Source organism: Salmo salar, chromosome ssa05, assembly GCF_905237065.1.
Source record: "Salmo salar chromosome ssa05, Ssal_v3.1, whole genome shotgun sequence".
Taxonomy (NCBI): Eukaryota; Metazoa; Chordata; class Actinopteri; order Salmoniformes; family Salmonidae; genus Salmo; species Salmo salar.
In genome coordinates, this window is record NC_059446.1 from 58429631 (window position 1) to 58449737 (window position 20107).

The 20107-nt window shown below is 42.6% G+C and overlaps 1 protein-coding gene across 1 annotated transcript; it reads left to right on the forward strand.

Annotated features, from left to right (window-relative positions):
- The first annotated feature begins 1676 nt into the window (after positions 1-1676).
- LOC106605285 (membrane progestin receptor delta) lies at positions 1677-19572 on the forward strand. The gene is made up of 8 exons (XM_014200760.2): positions 1677-1910; positions 10742-11025; positions 11480-11607; positions 11818-12023; positions 13743-13869; positions 13961-14057; positions 14355-14499; positions 14784-19572. Exons 1-8 carry the CDS (start codon positions 1736-1738, stop codon positions 15047-15049), a joined length of 1428 nt encoding a protein of 475 aa, XP_014056235.1. The 5' UTR covers positions 1677-1735; the 3' UTR covers positions 15050-19572.
- The last annotated feature ends 535 nt before the right edge of the window (positions 19573-20107 follow it).

Sequence of the window (20107 nt, forward strand, 5' to 3'; positions counted from 1 at the left end):
TGTCAGTGTTCTGCCATGGCCAGCGAAGAGCCCGGATCTCAATCCCATTGAGCATGTCTGGGACCTGTTGGATCGGAGGGTGAGGGCTAGGGCCATTCCCCCCCCAGAAATGACCGGGAACTTGCAGGTGCCTTGGTGGAAGAGTGGGGTAACATCTCACAGCAAGAACTAGCAAATCTGGTGCAGTCCATGAGGAGGAGATGCACTGCAGTGCTTAATGCAGCTGGTGGCCACACCAGATACTGACTGTTACTTTTGATTTTGACTACCCCTTTGTTCAGGGACACATTATTCAATTTTTGTTAGTCACATGTCTGTGGAACTTGTTCAGTTTATGTCTCAGTTGTTGAATCTTATGTTCATACAAATATTTACACATGTTAAGTTTTCTGAAAATAAACGCAGTTCACAGTGAGATGACGTTTCTTTTTTTGATGAGTTTAGTTTGGGGGTAGAAGCTGTTAAGAAGCCTTTTGGACCTCAACTTAGCGCTCTGGTACCGCTTGCTGTTGGAACACATTTAATGTTTTTTATTTTATAGGCGTGTTCCAAAGTTTAAAAACACCCTTACCTATTGAAATATGGTAGTTCTGTTCCACTTTCCCCTCTAACTTCTCATTCTGAACCCGTTCAGTGTAGTCTGGCTCATCAATCAATCTCGGTCCTGTGAGTAGGTCTCTGTGTGCCATCTATCCTGGTCTCTTCTGTTGTGAGGTCTCGTGCCCCTCACTACCCTGGATGCTTGGGCCCCATGCCCACCATTCTGCATGGCAGTGAGTGACCAATCCCCTGGCAGCGGGGTCAGTGCCACCCCAACAGAAGATGGTTGGCACAGCACAGGGCTGGCCCACTTTCTGGTGGTGGGGAAGTGAACAGTCCAGGGCCCGGTTTCCCAAAAGCATCTTAAGGTGAAGTTCATCATTAGAACCTTCGTAGGAGCATGTGATAGCAGATAGCAAAAAATGTGTAGAATTTTTGGAAATTAGCTTTAAAACTGCAAAATGTTCTCTCAGCCTCATGGCAGCCCTTTTTTTTCTCTGCCCCTGGCAAAAAGTGTAGAATTGCAGGGAATTCGCTTTAAAGAAAAATAATAATGACAATGTGTAGAATAGCATTAGAAAACAGCATTTCTGTGTCTCTGCACCATGGCAAAATGTGTAAATGCACATTTTGGCAGAGGTTAATGCCCCATGACCCCCTTGACCCCAAATGCGGTAGTCTGGCCCTGGGGGTGCTGAGGGAGGATAAAAAGTCCTAACAAAGCATTTTGTCAATGTGCCTCTCCGTCCATGAAAAATAGGCCCTGCTTTTCATGTAGATTTGGTTCAGTTGGAATATTATGAAGTGACCTGCCTGCCTTGACTTACTGAGTGAGAATTTCTGAAAAAATGTAAACTTTGCCTATATGATTATGGTATTGAATAGGCTACAGAAGAAAATCAGCACCAATGAAATCACCCAATTGTCTTCGGATCTGTTTAAAAAATGTAATGTTAAAAACTTTTCAATGTGGCATTTTTATTAAGAAAATTATATAACTGTCTGTGCATGTCAATTATAATAATTATGCGATGATATGGGATTCCTTAAAAGCTTGCTCTCTGCCTTGTCTCCTGATTCTCCATAACAAGGTTTCTTTCTTGTCCCCGTCCAATCAAAAAGTCGCTGTGTGAGGAGGGTGGGATTTCGACGTTGGGGCAACGGGTTTGCAGTGTTTTTATTCGCCTGTGAAGGAATGCAGGACATAGACAGTTTATACAGATTTACACAAACCTCCAATGGTCAGGATAATCGGATTTACAATGGAACTATAGTTTATTACAAGCAACAATTGTTCATTTTGGTCAGTGACTACATTGCACCAGTGAAGATTCGCGCAGATGAGCTCACCGCCAATATAAAGCTGAAAGGTTTGACTTCGTTTCTTTCTCTTCACGTCCCGTAGTTTAGTGTGTGTGTAGGCTTCTGGATATTATTACCGGTTAAGTGGCGTTTTTCTTTCCAAGCACTGTCTGTATTACTCTATAGGCCTACTTCTGAAAACCATCACTTGTTTTTTTGTTGTTGGTCTACCTCTCACATCGCTATATGACCCCTCCCACATATAGCTAGATAGGCCTATAATATATCAGCCAATGTTATTCGAGGTCTTTCAAAGTTACATTTTTGGTGTGCGATGTTTCTTTCGAATAGCCTATATTTGATCGATTTTGATATCTTACTTTTTGTTTTGATGCGGTGTGGGTGTATGCGAGGGTGTACCTGCGCGCGTGCGTTTATGTGTGTGCGCCACTTGCGTGTAGGTAACTATGGAAATCCTGAAAATGTTGTCTAGGATAATGTCTCCACGGAAACAGACTTTTCAGCTATTATGCAAATTATATTATGTAACCTATATATCTTGTCATTTAAAATATCATTACACTGTTTTTCGGCATATTTGCCTTTTTGTGTTCATATTTAATTTTTATTGATGAAATGGCAGTGACAGTGTAGCCTGTCATGAGAGTGTAGGCGTTTTATTGTCTGAAGTGTGACAAATTTGACATTGCGCCCGAACATATAACAACATATAACAATTTTCTTACAATGTGATAACAAATAGTCACTGAAAACAGATTGGAGATCCAGTACTCCTCTATCTTGGAAAGCAAACGTGCATTAAAAACGCGCACGGGGGAACATTCTTGGGCTTGTAATTTCTGGCACGCAGCACAGATAATGGCTTTTGTCTTGTTATTGTTGCTGCAATAGTCCACGTGATCGCGTGGAGGAACATTTCTTCAGTCTCTCCAGCTACTAGGTAGGATAGGCCGATAGACCGCCTACAGTTCACCAAGACTGCGAGGCAGTCCTTCCCTGGTCTCACATCTCGGCTCTCTTTAGAGCATATTCTCCCTCCGCATGCCCGACTCCCACGGTAAATGCTATTCTCTTGGGAAAAACAGATCCCAATTTCTCTCTGAGATTGTCTTTTTAGCCTGTGCCATAACAGTTTGTCTGTGATTGTTGTGTGTCTGCCTTTACCATTTCTCCAGTATTAATGTCATATGAATGTGACTTCAGGCATTGTACATTCCTATAAAAAGTATTATTAATTTGAATTTGAACAGGATATAGGTTTGAGTGCTCTTTATGAGAAACTTTCTCTCATGAAACTATGCACTCAGAATGTATTCTTTCTTTTGCAATGTTCATGTTGTTGACAACTTCAGAGCAATACATTGAGTTTCACCCTCTGCCCTGCCTCTGGTACAGGGCTTTAGTGCGTTACTTTACAAAGGTAGGGCGAGAGACAGGTAGGACAGCTACCTTTCCCCACCTAAGCTATATGAGTTAAACATTTAATAGACCAAATGTAGGTCTCTTCCCTACATATCTGGTTGGTCTAGTCTACTGTTATTGGCACTCTATTGCTATTGCAATGACAGGTTGTAACTTGTTCCATGTGACACTACGTTCTTATATTTAATCACAGATTATCATAAGTGATATTATTGGTTGACACCACACCTGCAGCAAGGAACTGTGTGACCCTGTTTAAATCATGTCAAGTGCATCGTGAGAGAGTCATTCAGCACTTTGTAGATTGGTGAAAGCAAAAGGTTCTGTTACGCTTTCAACAATTTATTGATGTTAGATCAGTGATTACAGGAAAGAAGCGACGAGGGGAAGGATGCATTTAAGAAGGACAAAAATCTAGCTCTTACTGGATTTAACAGATGATATTGTAATCCATTTATCACTCGCCTATAATAATCGCATAGTGGCATAGTGTGAATTTAAAGTCCTCAACAGACAGTGTTAATGAGTACTCCATCTAGGTCAATGGGAGGGTCTGATAGTTAGTTCAGCTATACACAGATTTATTTGATGGATTTATACCTTCTGCAGTACAGTACGGACAGAAACCGGTGAATCCTGTTGTTCAGGGTACACTTGACCGTCAGTCATATTATTTACATTACATTTAAGTCATTTAGCAGACGCTCTTATCCAGAGCGACTTACAAAATGGTGCATTCACCTTATGATATCCAGTGGAACAACCACTTTACAATAGTGCATCTAAATCTTTTAAGGGGGGGGGTTAGAAGGATTACTTTATCCTATCCTAGGTATTCCTTAAAGAGGTGGGGTTTCAGGTGTCTCCGGAAGGTGGTGATTGACTCCGCTGTCCTGGCGTCGTGAGGGAGCTTGTTCCACCATTGGGGTGCCAGAGCAGCAAACAGTTTTGACTGGGCTGAGCGGGAACTGTGCTTCCTCAGAGGTAGGGGGCCAGCAGGCCAGTGGTGGATGAACGCAGTGCCCTTGTTTGGGTGTAGGGCCTGATCAGAGCCTGAAGGTATGGAGGTGCCGTTCCCTTCACAGCTCCGTAGGCAATCACCATGGTCTTGTAGCGGATGCGAGCTTCAACTGGAAGCCAGTGGAGAGAGCGGAGGAGCGGGGGTGACGTGAGAGAACTTGGGAAGGTTGAACACCAGACGGGCTGCGGCGTTCTGGATGAGTTGTAGGGGTTTAATGGCACAGGCAGGGAGCCCAGCCAACAGCGAGTTGCAGTAATCCAGACGGGAGATGACAAGTGCCTGGATTAGGACCTGCGCCGCTTCCTGTGTGAGGCAGGGTCGTACTCTGCGAATGTTGTAGAGCATGAACCTACAGGATCGGGTCACCGCCTTGATGTTAGTGGAGAACGACAGGGTGTTGTCCAGGATCACGCCAAGGTTCTTAGCACTCTGGGAGGAGGACACAAGGGAGTTGTCAACCGTGATGGCGAGATCATGGAACGGGCAGTCCTTCCCCGGGAGGAAGAGCAGCTCTGTCTTGCCGAGGTTCAGCTTGAGCTGGTGATCCGTCATCCACACTGATATGTCTGACAGACATGCAGAGATGCGATTCGCCGCCTGGTTATCAGAAGGGGGAAAGGAGAAGATTAATTGTGTGTCGTCTGCATAGCAATGATAGGAGAGACCATGTGAGGATATGACAGAGCCAAGTGACTTGGTGTATAGCGAGAATAGGAGAGGGCCTAGAACAGAGCCCTGGGGGACACCAGTGGTGAGAGCGCATGGTGCGGAGACAGATTCTCGCCACGCCACCTGGTAGGAGCGACCTGTCAGGTAGGACGCAATCCAAGCGTGGGCCGCGCCGGAGATGCCCAACTCGGAGAGGGTGGAGAGGAGGATCTGATGGTTCACAGTATCAAAGGCAGCAGATAGGTCTAGAAGGATGAGAGCAGAGGAGAGAGAGTTAGCTTTAGCAGTGCGGAGAGCCTCCGTGACACAGAGAAGAGCAGTCTCAGTTGAATGCCCAGTCTTGAAACCTGACTGATTAGGATCAAGAAGCTCATTCTGAGAGAGATATTGTTTGTGTGTGTCGAGGTGATGTCTTCCATGTTCCATTCCCAGTACAAACTGTACAGAATCATGCAGCTAGATGACAATGCAATGTTCTATGGGGCGAACGATGTGCCTTGTTCTTGTTTACATAAAACTGACACGTGCCCATGTCAACATACTCCCCACATAGGCTTCTTATCGTCAGCTCTTGAGTTATAAAGTCTTCTATTGAGGAAGGTCATGTGACGAGATCACGAGCGAGGGAAAGAATTTCAGAATTCAGGAGTTGGGCGAGAGAGTGGGAACAGAAAGAGGGAAAAGTGGGAGAGAAGCTGCATATTCAAAAGAGGTGGAGAGGGGTAAAGGGGAGGTGAAGAGGAGAGAGGGAGGAAGGAGCGAATAATGTGAATATTTGTAGATTGTGAAACATGTTGGTAGGGGAACTGTGGATGGTCACCGCCACTGGCAGTCACTGTTTAGAGTGTTTGTTTTCCCCTTGTTTGCTGTATGTGGTAACCATTACCATGCTCTTGCACACAAACAAACAAAGACAGACACTCACTGACACTTAAACAAACACCTCTGACAGAGGGTTTAACCTACTTCTCACTTTCTTGTTACTACTTTGCACAATTGTATAGTATTGTAGATAGAAAGTCACAAATGATCAAGTCCTTGCCAATCAATTATTCTGAAGAGAAATGTGTTGCTACTGTGCAGAATAACCTTGTGAGTGGGTGGTGTAGTTGAGAGTGGGTGGTAGTGAGCACATGAGAAGTGGTTGTTATCACAGAGGCCCATGAGCAACACCTCCAAGACCTCCCGTTATTCGACTATACCAGAAATAGACAAACAGAATTCCCATTCTACTACTGATGGAGACAGTGGAGGCTGCTGAGGGGATAATGGCTTCTAATAATGTCTGGAATGGAGTAAAAATGGAATGGCATCAAATGCATAGAAGCCATGTGTTTGATACCATTCCGCTGATTCCGCTCCAGCCATTACCACGAGCCCGTCCTCCCCAACCAACTGTGGATGGAGAACGAAATCTGAATGGGAAAGGACCGCACACAGTTAGACACACCCTGGAATCCAAACTGATATGCTCAGTTTCACCATTGTTTTAGATTCTAGGCTATAAATCTGTGTTATTCATAAGTAGTTTTACTGGTTGTGATAGAACGTGCAGTTCTTTTAAAAGTCAGCTGAGAACTATCATCTATGCACTCATTGCCATGCGCTCATTGTCATGAGATCTAATCAGATAGACCGGTTTGGACCATTACCCAATCATCACCTGGTCACTTACCAGATCTTTCCCATAAACACGGACATGGATGCCAATAGTTTGTGCTAGACAATTAAGATTCCAACGAAGTTAACAAAATTGGGGCGTACCCAAAGCCAAAATATGTGGACATGTTTATTTTCCACTCTGCAGTGAGAGTATTTCTTACTCACATGATCACCTGACATTTTTACAGCTGTTTAGCAATGAGGCTGCTGGGAAGAGTCAGTTTGGGAGAGTACTGAGGGAGAGGACAGTTGGAGTCAAGATGAGTCCACTTAGAATTAAAGATGACCTCATAGTGGGGTGGGTTAGGATTAAGAATAATTTATTTAGGCTTGTTTTCTTTACCACAGTTTCTCTGCTGCAGAAAAAAAGCCAGGGACCGTATTTACAGTCGGATCAAGGATCAGGTCCTCCCTGTTCATTCAATGTTATTCATTATGATCTAAAAGGCAGCACTTATGCAAGATCAGCAATCCCACTCTGAAACACTTTCTGAATATGGCCACAGATGTTTTAGTCATCTATGTCTAGGTGGTGATTTGTGGTAACCAAAGTGGGTATTCCGCACACTCCCAAAGACCTATTACATTATACAGGCAACATTTTGACCCTATAACTAGGTTTTAATCAGGACCACATTTACAACATGAACTTGCTTCTTGGGATTACTCAGTTAGCAGAATAAATATGTGTGCATACAGTGGGCATACAGGTAGTGCCATCCCAAGGAGCACACGAATCCAATGAAAAGGAGAGCCTAGGAGGCCAAAATGGAGGCCACGGTGTATTCACTGGACCTCTGAGTGTACAAAATGTTAAGAGCACATTTCTAATATTGAGTTGCACCCCTTTTGCCCTCAGAACAGCCTCAATTTCTCGGGGCACGGACTCTACAAGGTGTTGAAAGCATTCCACAGGGATGCTGGCCCATACCCCGTTCAAAAGACACATCTTTTGTTAATCCCATTCACCCTCTGAATGGCACACATACGCAATCCATGTCTCAATTGTCATAAGGCTTAAAAATAATTATTTAACCTGTCTCCTCCCCTTCATCTACGCTGGTTAAAGTGGATTTAACAAGTGACATCAATATGTCAGTCTATGTCATGGAAAGAACAGGTGTTCCTAGTGTTTTGTACACTCAGTGTATCAATATGTGCAACCCACTATCAAAGCTTATTGTGAAATATACAGTAATTACTTGGATTGCAATGTCATACAGAATTCAATATAATATTGTGTGTGTGTGTGTGTGTGTGTGTTGAGCAGAATGGTTAGTCATTTTCATAGAGCCCAGGCCAGTGTGTAACAGTCGGCCCTTGGTCCTGCTCTCTCCAGACAGGGCCTCAGTCACAAAGCACACTTTGTCCCAGTAAATAGGATAAGGCCTGCAGCTGGGCCACCATGCAATGTCCTGTCCCCTGTCTCTGTCTCCCCTCACACACTGTCACACCACAGAGCCTGAGGTAGGCACCATAATGACAGGGCAACCTCCAGGTAATATTTCACCCAGCCAACACTGAGATAAGTGCTCTGACTATGACATATCATCAGACCAGAGCAACTTCCGTTCTGAGCCTTAGGATAGGACTTATATGAGGCTGTTGTAGCAGCTGTACTCTCACAAAGGAAACCGTATGGATGGTGGCCACAGGAGGTTTCTGGTACCTTAATTGGGGAGGACGGGCTCGTGATAATGGCTGGAGCGGAATTTAGCTTGATGGTGCTCTTTAACATACTCTCTTAGAAAAAAAGGTGCTATCAAGAACCTAAAAGGGTTCTTCGGCTTTCCCTATAGGAGAACCCTTTGAAGAACCCTTTTTGGTTCCAGGTAGACATCATGATCCTTCCTCTCCTGGCATGTTAATCCATCCTGTTTGCTTGTTCAGCACATACATGCTCTGCTGTTTGTGTGTGCCTCAGTGGCTATCACACAGTATTTCCTGTATTGATGGGAAGTTTGACTCTTTTTACTGACTCAAATCGTTTCGACTCGTTCAGTCAGAAGTATGAATCTTTCGACTCATTTCGTTCATTTGATTCAGTAATACCCAGAGCGCGCAGGACCCCCTACCGGCGAACGATTAACTAAAAACTTGAAAGGCTCATGATTCTACAAGCCTCTCGTTCACCACAGGGGGCTTATTGGAGCTGTCATTTGTGACTGAGACTTACTAAAGTGTGCTTCAAACAATGTACATTTGTGATAGCTAGGCATACAACCAGACTAGATTGTGAACGACTCTTTGCGGAATGACTTGACTGCGGAGAGGAAGATATCGTTCACGAACTGCTGTTCACGAACTGATTTTGTTGAGCAGAGGCAGGCTTGTTTAGGCTTCTTCAAAGATGTGTAGTTTTCAAAAATCAACTAATTACATTCATTCTTACACCATGAGATCAAATACCAGTTCTAAACATGGATTATTCTTCTCTATGCTGCACATGCAGCATGATCTATTTTCCCGCACGCACATATGACAGACAGCTGGTGGTCGGAGCACGCCTCTGGAACCGCTGAGCCGGAGAAATGCGTATGAATCCTGCTGTAGGATTCATCGTGGCCAGCAGAGCAGGTCAAACGAACGACTAAAAGGAACGAGTCACTCTGAAAAATGTATCATGACTCTCGAGTCAGTTGGAAAGGTTGTTAAAAAATAATTTGTGAACTGCACATCACGAATTTCCTGTTCCTCACAGATTCACATCAGTCACTTCAAAGTCTAGCGTGCTCCCAATTACTGCCTCTTCCATTTGAATTATATTATATTGAATTCGGTATGACTTTGCAACCCAAGTCATTTGTGTCTATTTCACAGTAAGCTTTGATAGTGATTTGCACACATTGATATGATATACACTGTTTACAAAACATTAGGAACACCTGCTCTTTCCATGACATAGACTGACCAGGTGAATCCAGGTGAAAGCTGTGATCCCTTATTGATGTCACTTGATGTCAGTGTAGATGAAGGAGAGGAGACGGGTTAAAGAAGGATTTTTAAGCCTCGAGACAATTGAGACATGGATTGTGTATGTGTGCCATTCAGAGGGTGAATGGGCAAGACAACATATTTAAGTGCTTTTGAGCAGGGTGTGGTAGTAGGTACCAGGCGCACCGATTTGCTGCTGGGTTTTTCACGCTCAACAGTTTCCCGTGTGTATCAAGAATGGTCTACGACCCAAAGGACATCCAGCCAACCTGACACAACTGTGGGAAGCATTGTAGTCAACATGGGCCAGCATCCCTGTGGAATGCTTTCGACACCTTGTAGAGTCCATGCCCCGACGAATTGAGGCTGTTCTGAGGGCAAAAGCGGGTGCAACTCAATTTTAGGAAGGTGTTCCAAATATTTTGTACTCTCAGTGTATTTCCATAAAGGGTATCTGAAATACCTTTCAGTTATAAAGAGACAGTGAGAGATGATGAGTGATTTAAATATCAGTAAGTAGGGCAAAATGAAACTTCCTCAACAGAAACTCTCAATAGATGATGACAGATTTGCATCAAACCAACACGCGTTTTTTGTTGTTTTGCCAGCTGATAAATGGCAAGCAAAGCATGCCTGCAATATTGAACATGGTGTGGGTTGCTGGCTTCATAAACAAAAGGCTCTTATTGACAATCTGCCTTGCTATCTGAACAGAAGGAGTCCTCTGTTCAATACTACATAGCAGGAACATGTTATTGTCATGCTAGCTTTGTTAGCTAACAACCCACCATATTGTGACAATGCTAACCACTGTCTAAATCTGAGTCCATGTCTGGGGACGTCTAGAGAATGTTGACACAATGGAAGACTGTGTTGAGTCCAGTCAAAAAGGACATTATGACAAAAGAAGGAATACTCATTTTGATGGAACCATGAGAAAATTCTATGGAATGTTTTTGTATTGGTTTGTAATTTGAAATCAAGTGGAAACAGAGTGGACTATTCCCCAACCAATTCACATACAGTGGATGTGTCATGTGTGATATGTAAACACATTTCTAGTTCTGATGGGTATGTAACAGTCCTCACACAATATATCTGAGTGTATGTCAGTGTAATTTCTAGAGCATTATATCTAACAGCCATTTTCTTCCCTTTCTCTCTCTGCAGTGTTTCCTTTGTGGTGGGGGGGTGGGGTAGCCAGCGGTGGTGGGGGCTGGGCCCAGGGCTGGGGCCAAGGCTGGGGTTGGGACCGCTGTATGCAATGGGAACCAGGGCCTGGAGAGGGGGCCCAGGCCCCAGCGTTTGACTGCCCAGTCTGGTGTGTCCTCTGCCGGGGATGCAGGGCCAGGCTCAGGGAGGCCTGCCAAAGAGGGAGGGGAGCCATCAGACTGCCCACAGACATGCTTAGCATCAAACTCCCCCAGCTCTTCGACATCCACCAAGTCCCCAAGGTAAGAGTGACCATACTGAAAGAGAAACCTTTCGCAACCATTTCACAAACCTTCAGACGTTTCACAGACTGAATCTTTAACCCATTTTTGTAAATAAAAAATAAAATAAAGATTGCCTTTCGTGAACTAAAACTCGCACTTGACTTTTTCCCCCTACTTGCACTGACTTTGCTGTTAGCTACTAAAAAAGGTACCTACTATGACTGAGATATGTGGTTGTCCCACCTAGCTATCTTAAGATGAATGCACCTGTAAGTCACACTGGATAAGAGTGTCTGCTAAATTACTAAAATGCCAATACAAGTGTTGATCAGCACTCCTGCTCAAATACACTTTTTGAAATACAGGCCCAGATGTACCAGACTAGGAGGACAGGTCTTGGTGTTCTCCAGTTGTTTGTTAGATGATCTCTATAGTAGCCTATGTACTGTGTATCACAGTGTTTTGCCTTCAGGTGTTCCGGGAGGATGGCATCATCTCGGGATACCGTCACCCCCAAAGCTCCGCCCTGGACTGCATCCTTAGCAGCTTCCAGATGACCAATGAGACAGTCAACATCTGGACCCACTTCCTGCCCACATGGTATGTACACCAATGCAAACACTCTGAATGTAGACAAGGAGATCAGATCCATAGATAGCGGGAGGTATTCTGTAACAATTAGGGCTGGTTTAGACTGGAAAGCATACGCATCAGATTGGTGTCTTCCTGTCTTCGTATCAAATCTTCCGATCACTCCCCCATTTCATATGAATTGGAACTGACGGTGTTGCGACGCATCTCATTTCCCAGGTACTTCCTGTGGCGCTTCAGCGTCCTGTGCTCTACACTGAACTTCCTGTCGGAGAGCTACACCTGGCCGCTGCTGGTGTACATGCTGCTGATCTGCGTGTACCCCTTCACCTCCAGCTGTGCCCACACCTTCAGCACCATGTCCCCCGAGGCACGCCACATCTGCTACTTCTTCGACTACGGCGCACTCAGCCTCTACAGCCTGGGTAAGGCCCGCTGCATGAAGTCTGACTGTCTGCACTTCACAGTTAGACTATTAGTGTTTCCTTTGCCTTTAGTTATTTTTTTCTGGTTACTTTTCCTCCAGTACCAAGTCTGCCTACTCTCACAGTAGGCTACTGCTTCCACTAATCCGACCTGGTGCAATCCCACAGGGTAAAGGCCACGTGCAATCTTTCAAGTTCCAAAAAGTCTCGTCGAACTTGGGCAATCAGTTGCACGATTAGAACTTTATATACTTCTTCCCACATTTGTAACCATTGTTTGTGTGGTTACTTCATTGTTTGTGTGGTTACTTCATTGTTTGTGTATGTTTGATTTGGCGCTGTGTGTGTTGTGTTTCTGTGCTGTCTGGGCTTGTCAGATTCACTGTAATTAAGTTTTTTTGGCCCACAAAACCTCATAATAATACATGTCCTGTTCAAGTATCAAATCAAATCAAATGTTATTGGTCACATACACGTATTTAGCAGATGTTATTGCGGGTGTAGCGAAATGCTTGTGTTCCTAGCTCCAACAGTGCGGTAGTATCTAACAATTCACAACAATACACTCTAAAAGTCAAAGAATGGAATTAAGAAATATTAAGAAATTAGGACGAGCAATGTCGGAGGGGCATTGACTAAAATACAGTAGCATAGAATACAGTATATACATATGAGCAGAGTAAAGCAGTATGTGAACAAGTTCGACAGCTCAATATCAACAGTGAAATCAGAGTTTGTTTTCTTTTACAATTCTTTCACCTTGGAATAATGTTTGCCTTTCATTTAAGACATCCAGCCTGAGGGTTGCTCATCAAGCCATACAGGTCTACTTACAAACAGAAAGCATGTCGCACCAGATTGCACTGTCAGATTTAGGTCAACAGACAGCATAGATTAAATATCAGCATATGTTTTCCTCTCGGATCCAGCATCTGGGAAAAGTTTTGATGGATGTGTGCATACCACTATTCTACACCTTCACATGTACATTTTCCATGGATTCATGTCTGTGTCCACGTGCTTGCTCAGCTAATTAACATACTTGGGTATTTGCATTCTGCTTGTGAATACATGTGCTTTTCTTGGGTGTGTGTTTGCTTGTATGGGTGTGTGTGATAGACTTGTCCCTCTCTTTCAAACATAAACTTTGTCTCTTACTTTGAAAACGTGCCTTTTCAAATCCATATTAATGGATATGAGGCCCCTGCAAAAAAAAAAGAAGAGAAAAAAAAGATATAGATGTACTATTGTAAAGTGGTTGTTCCACTGGATATCATAAGGTGAATGCACCAATTTGTAAGTCGCTCTGGATAAGAGCGTCTGCTAAATGACGTAAATGTAAATTATCCTTAATCTACCACAATTCTCCTTACTGCCAAAACATACCCAGCCCTAAATGTCCAGACGTTTCTGGGATAAGAATTGCAAATGTTTACTGTAGATGGTGTTCTGCAGGCAAGCTTATTTAAAACAGCCTCTAGATTTATTGGAAGTACATCATTGGGATTAAAACTGGTGTTGAAGCATGTATACAGCAAGTGCAAGGCCAATGTTTCATTAGTAGGTTATTAAAGCCTAATTGATATGTTATGAGCGTTGCCATTTCTAATGATTTTAAGTGCTTGGTGAGTGTATGGTGGGTAAATGCATGGTAGATTTAGTTTCAGATATCGTATGTTTTTTTTTAACCTTTCAGTGTTTTTGTGTGTTTGTGTTCAGGTTGTGCCATAACCTATGGGTCATATGTGATGCCTGACTGCTGGGTCAACAGCTGGCTGCACCAACACTTTGTGCCCATCGCCATCTGCAACACAGTATTCTGCACCAGCCTGTCCTGCTATTCTAGGTAGGCAGCCAATACGGTATCCTACCCATGATGCATCACTCTCCTGGTCGTTGAAACCATTGTAACTTTCCTCCCTCCCTTTTTTTTATAGATTCCTGGAGATGCAGTTTCCACACCGCAGTAAAGTTCTCCGGACAGGGGCATTTGTCTTTCCATTCATCTTTGACAACATCCCTCTATTTTACAGAGTGAGTGTATTTTCAGAAGGTGTAGACGGAGTTCACAGAAAGTCTGCTTGTACAGTCATTGGGTTGTATTCTGTTTGTTATGTCACAGTTTAGATCCGATTAATGCCTCTCTTTAATACATTGACCAGGACTTTTGGCTCATTAACTTAGAAACTGATTTTGTGTAGAATAAATAAAGATTTGACCACATGCTGTTAAAGCTTTTAATCCCTTCATCCGCTGTTTGTGCCAATGATCTTATGTGGGTTTGTATATGTGTGTGTGTGTGTGTGTGTGTGTGTGTGTGTGTGTGTGTAGCTGCTGCTGTGCTGCGGGGGCAGCTGCTGTCACAGTGAGGCCCTGTCCAGTCACTGTTACCACCTCCTCTTCGCCTTCCTCACCTGCTTCCTGTTTGCCTCACACCTCCCAGAGAGGCTGGCCCCGGGGCGCTTCGACTACTTCGGTACGTCCACCCCAACGCCCGGTTACCATGGCAACTGGAATTGGGAGATTATATCAGTTATTGAGCAAGCTTTAGCTAGTCTGGCCTGGGGCCAGTTATTGTTGGCGCATATCAGTGTCATTTCTACTGTGTCCGTGATGGCACTGTAGGCAAATATTTGAACAGTGACAATTCTTTGAGCAAACCTGGTAAATCCTTGTTCACTGCAGTATGATCAAATTCAAGCATTTTTAATGACTCTCTCTCTCATTGATCTCTCTCACCTTCTCTCTCTCCTCTCTCAGGCCACAGTCACCAGCTTTTCCACATCTGTGCCGTGGTGGGTACCCACTTCCAGATGGAGGCGGTGCTAGCAGACATGACCTCACGCAGGGCGTGGCTCATTGCGCAGGCGGCCGTACCCTCCTTCCTGAGTACCCTGGGGGCACTGGCCCTCAGCATCATCCTCAACCTAGGCATCATTGGCATCTTCAGTGCCCCTCTGCTGTGGAACCCCCACCACAGTGCCAACCACCCACTGACGCCACCCGCGAAACGCAAGCAACAGTGACACTCCCCACAACCAGTGACCAACCAATATGTTCAAATGAAAAGGGTTGGCTAAACCATTCTCCCAGTTGTGAACTTTGGAAGTAATAACCATAAGAAGTTGTATTATACCTTTTCAAACCAGGTAGTATTTGTATAAACCCATTGGATTATTATCACAGGATGGTTTTTCTACATGTTATTCTAACGTCATTATAAGGTTTGTTTAGGAGTTTATTAATGTGTTCACTGTTTACTTTGAAGCCGAATACCCAGCTATTTGTATGAAGCCTTTCAGTTATTCAGTATCATTGTTTACTGTTTAAAGTTGTGGAGGTTTTTTGAGATAAAGTATCATATGCCGACTTCTTTTCACTTATACTTGAAAGGATCTGGGTTGTATGAAGCATATGTGATGTCTAACAACACATAAAAGTGCCTTCTTTTATAAATAGTGACCCAAATGTTACCTAAGTACTCGTAACATTATTTCTGGTTTGTGTAAATCTCAAACATCTTTAACTGTACATTTGCAGGGAATTTTCATATTAATATATAAGTATTTAGCTACTGTTTTTCAATTGTCCTATGTATTTGTAAGCCATTATTAGAACATCTCAAAACCCATATTTAATATAAAGTATGACTATCCGTTACGTGATTCTCATCACTAACTGGACTACTTAGTATGATTCCATCATTTTGTTTTAATATTCAATACCATCTCATTTAAATCTCCACTATGACTTGAATACATTTACAGACCAGTGTAGTGCTCTCTCAGATTGCCTGCTCTAAACGTCTACACTCTCAGAAAAAAAGGTGCTTTCTAGAACCTAAAAGGGTTCTTCGGCTGTCCCCGTAGGGAGAACCCTTTAAAGAACCCTTTTTGGTTCCAGGTAGAACCCTTTTGAGTTCCTTGTAAAACCCTTTCCACAGAGGGTTCTACATGGAACCCAAAATATTTCTGTCTGGAACCAAAAAGGTTTCTCCTATGGGGACAGCCAAAGGACCCTTTTGAAACCCTTTTTTCTAAGCGTGTACCTGAAAGCTACAGCACTGTACCATGTCTATGATTAAAAGACAGGTGCCATTTTACATGAGGTACGTTTCCATGGAAACTCCATGGTTCTTCGCAGTTTGTGTTCCTGTGAATGCTCAGTCACTTTAATTGTTCTTTGGAGTACTCTTATTTGTTACATCTACAACATACATTAATGGTCATTGGATACATTTTTTGAAACACTACGTGCTGTTTAAATGTCAGGGAATTACTGAAATTCTCCCTAAAACATACCCATCATTGTAACATCAATAGGACATACTAAATGATCTTGTTTATAACAGCTATCTGATGGAAAAAATCTTAGATGATGGTGCACAACAGAACTGAATGAGTGATGTCTCCTCATCTCCCAGGCATGTGGATGTGGTCAGTGGAGGTCAAAGGGTCTTGGCACTGTCGTATTCATGTGGTATCGTGGTGGTCATTGCAGGTTTATCGCAAACCAATACACCACTCACCCCATGCTGATATAACATTGTCAGTGGCTATTGTTTACATGTATCCTTGAAAAAGAGTGTGGTATCTCTTGAGCATTTAATCCTTGTAGTATATATAACAGCACTTACTGTTTCTGTTCAGTTGTAAAGCATAGTGTATATGTACAGGTAACTGCCAAAATAAAGGAAACGCCAACATAAAGTGTCTTAATAGGGTGTTGGGCCACCACGAGCCAGAACAGCTTCTATGCCTTGGCATAGGTTCTACAAGTGTCTGGAACTCTGTTGGAGGGATGCGACACCATTCTTCCACGAGAAATTCCATAATTTGGTGTTTAGTTGAAGGGGTGGAAAACGCTGTCTCAGGCGCCGCTCCACATTCTCCCATAAGTGTTCAGTTGGGTTGAAATGTGGTGACTAAGAGACACACACAGACCCTTTAAGCCCCCTGTGCTCCTTTGAGACCTCTCTTTCAAAGTCACTGAGATCTCTTCTAGCCATGGTAGCCAAAATAATGGGCAATAGGGCATTTTTATACATGACCCTAAGTATGATGGGATATTAATTGCTTAACTCAGGAACCACACCTGTGTGGAAGCACATGCTTTCAATATACTATGTATCCCTCATTTACTGAAGTGTTTTCTTTATTTTGGGCATTACCTGTATATTTGCATGATTATTTTTGTAAATGTTTTAGATTAGGAAAAATGATTAATTACATCCCCAACATCATATGATCATTTTTTTGACATAATAGCACTTACATGTACCACACTACACCTAACACACATGTCATTATTCTATCATGTAGCTCTGTATTCAGTATGCAGGGGAGACCAGGGTTGGTTGTCAGTGCTTTATAACTTCCAAACTAGAGGGCGCTGTGTAATCATTTTAAGATTAAAATGTGTGAATTCTTTGAAAGAACTAATCCACCTGGTCGATTCATGTCATCATAACAAAACATTTAGGTGATGGTATTTTTGTATTTTTTTAATTCATAGGTGAAAGTTGTTTTTTTTAAGATGGAATTAAAAAAAAAATGTGTGAATTATGGAAGTATACATGTAAAAAAATATTATAGGGAGAGCTACATTCCAAACCTATTTCTGAGTTCCTAGGTCAAGTCATGTGGTAACTAGCATCTTAATTAGCATTGGGTTCTGTTGCTATAAACCTTCCTTCAAGGCATATCAAAATGTGTTGGGAATAATATATGTAGGGTGGAGAGCGTTAGCACATTGGGAAGATGTCGCCGAGACATCAGAATAGAGTCTTGATGCCTGGCCGACATATATACTATGTAGAACTGTAGAATTTAGAATGGAGGTATTCTAAAAACATCTGTGACACGTCTTGCCAATTAGCAAACGATGTCTAAACTGCGTCTTCCCGATTCATCATGTGTACATCCATTGGCCAGAGGTTTCTCTTCTATCTGGGTTTGTTGCCTTTCTCTCCCAAACATATTTTTTCTGTCACACACCAACAAATGTACACGTGTATGCAACACACGCACACACAAATTGACTCAAAATGTCATATGTTATCCTGCATTTTGTTAGGAATATCATTTGATAAAAGAAAGGCTATTTCTAAGACGCTGTAAACTATATTGCTTAATTTCCTTTTACAAAAGGAATAAACTACTAGCCAACATTGTGACAACCAATCCCATCAGTGGAGACTGCCTAGGGGAGGACGGCGCAAACTAATGGGTGAAGCAGAGCGAATGGAATGGCATCAACCACATGGAAACCATTTGTTTGATATATTTGATATTATTCCACTGATTCCACTTCAGCCATTACCACGAGCCCGTCCTCCCCAATTAAGGTGCCACCAACCTCCTGTGAACCTTATACTGTGTGACAACCAACCCTGCGATGGGGCTGGTTGTCACAAGTGGGCAGAGTGTGTTTGATGGCTTATTACTCCCATGTTGGAATAAGACATACTAATAGGATCCCTATTTCAACCCAAGTCCTTGGTCTTTCTGTTAATGTTGAAAAGAGTCTTGTTATATATACTGGTGCTGAGAAATACACACCAGAGTAAAACGTGTGACAACCAACCCAAGTCTCCCCTAAAGGCTCTGGGTTGTTATGAGGGAATAGAAAGTGATATTGTGTCAGTGAGGGCAATGGACTGTGTTGCAGGTCGAGCAGAGTGTACAGGCAGTATAGGCAAACACACATACACACACTTAATTTTACTCCAACGAGAGCCCTATTGTTTGAAAACCAATTTTTGTTTTGAGGGTTAGTGTATTGAACACAGAGAGACCTATATATTTGCCCTTTTCATCATTCTTATACCACTCAGTTTTCCATTGTTGATTTTGGTATGGTGCTTTCATCATCTTACAACTTGTTTCTTGGAAGTGGGTTGTGACTAGCATGTGGCCGACCATATCGACCATAACTGTATCTGAATTGACATATTGTAGTGCTGATATACCTGCAGTTGTCCTTTAAGTTGTTGAATATTTGAACGTTCAACTACATTTCTAAACATTCTGTTATGCTTTTGTCATTGAAATCTAATTTCGTTCAAACTAGATTAGCGTTGAAAAAAAAGTGATGACCTATTAGTTCAAATGCGTCTGTTTGTTTACGTCGATCCCTTTCATAAAGTTAATATGATGATTCCCAAAGTGTGTTCATATTGAATGGCATGTTACAGAAAGTAAAATAGGAAGCTATGTAAAGATTTGGTTGGATGACACAACAAACCACACACCAAGGAACTTCCAGTGACTCCTGACGAGTGCTAGGTTTTAGCAAAGAGGGAAGAAGCGGTTTGAATGAATGTCTGTGCCTATTTTCCTTTTATACTACCTTTAATTAAACTTTTATTTTAATTTAGCATATATGCTGTGTTTTGTGTGGAGAACTTAATATAGTTCCTGGGGAAAATACTGAAGAAAAAAAATATTTCATTGTTTGCTATCTTGTTACTAAAATTGTGTCAATGCTGCCTTATTAGAGTGTATTCATCACTGGAATCATTTCTCTAATAAAAATTACTTACCACATATTTGACAGCATTAATGTGTTTGTCTGTCGACTGTGTATAACAACTGTATCAGTTGAAATGTTGGACTGTATAGGGGATTACTGCAGTTATTTTCCAATACACTAGATGACAACCTTTCACTGAGCAATGATCTACTGTAAAACAACCAATGTTCTACTGCAAGAGGGAACAAACTATTGGTTTATGTATGAATGTGAGCAGTAGGTGGCATGATTGAACAAGGATTATTTTTTTGCCTGTGTAGCCAACAAGTATGGAGCCCACCCCATCTACAAGAGTGGAAAATATAGTTATTTTGACAGATTCTACCAAATTGCGATAACATACAACAAAAAAACACTGCTTATCTTGTTTTGAGGCAATTTGAGGTTATTTTTTTCTCTCAGTCAATGGTGAAGATGCTGACATATTGGACTCTCAAACCTCAGATGAGGAATAGAGGCTCTCTTTTCCTTGGAAAGAGTGTGTATTAGGGTATCTTAAAAAGGAGGAGTGATAATGAGGGAGACTCACTTGGCCCTAGTCCTGGAAGGAG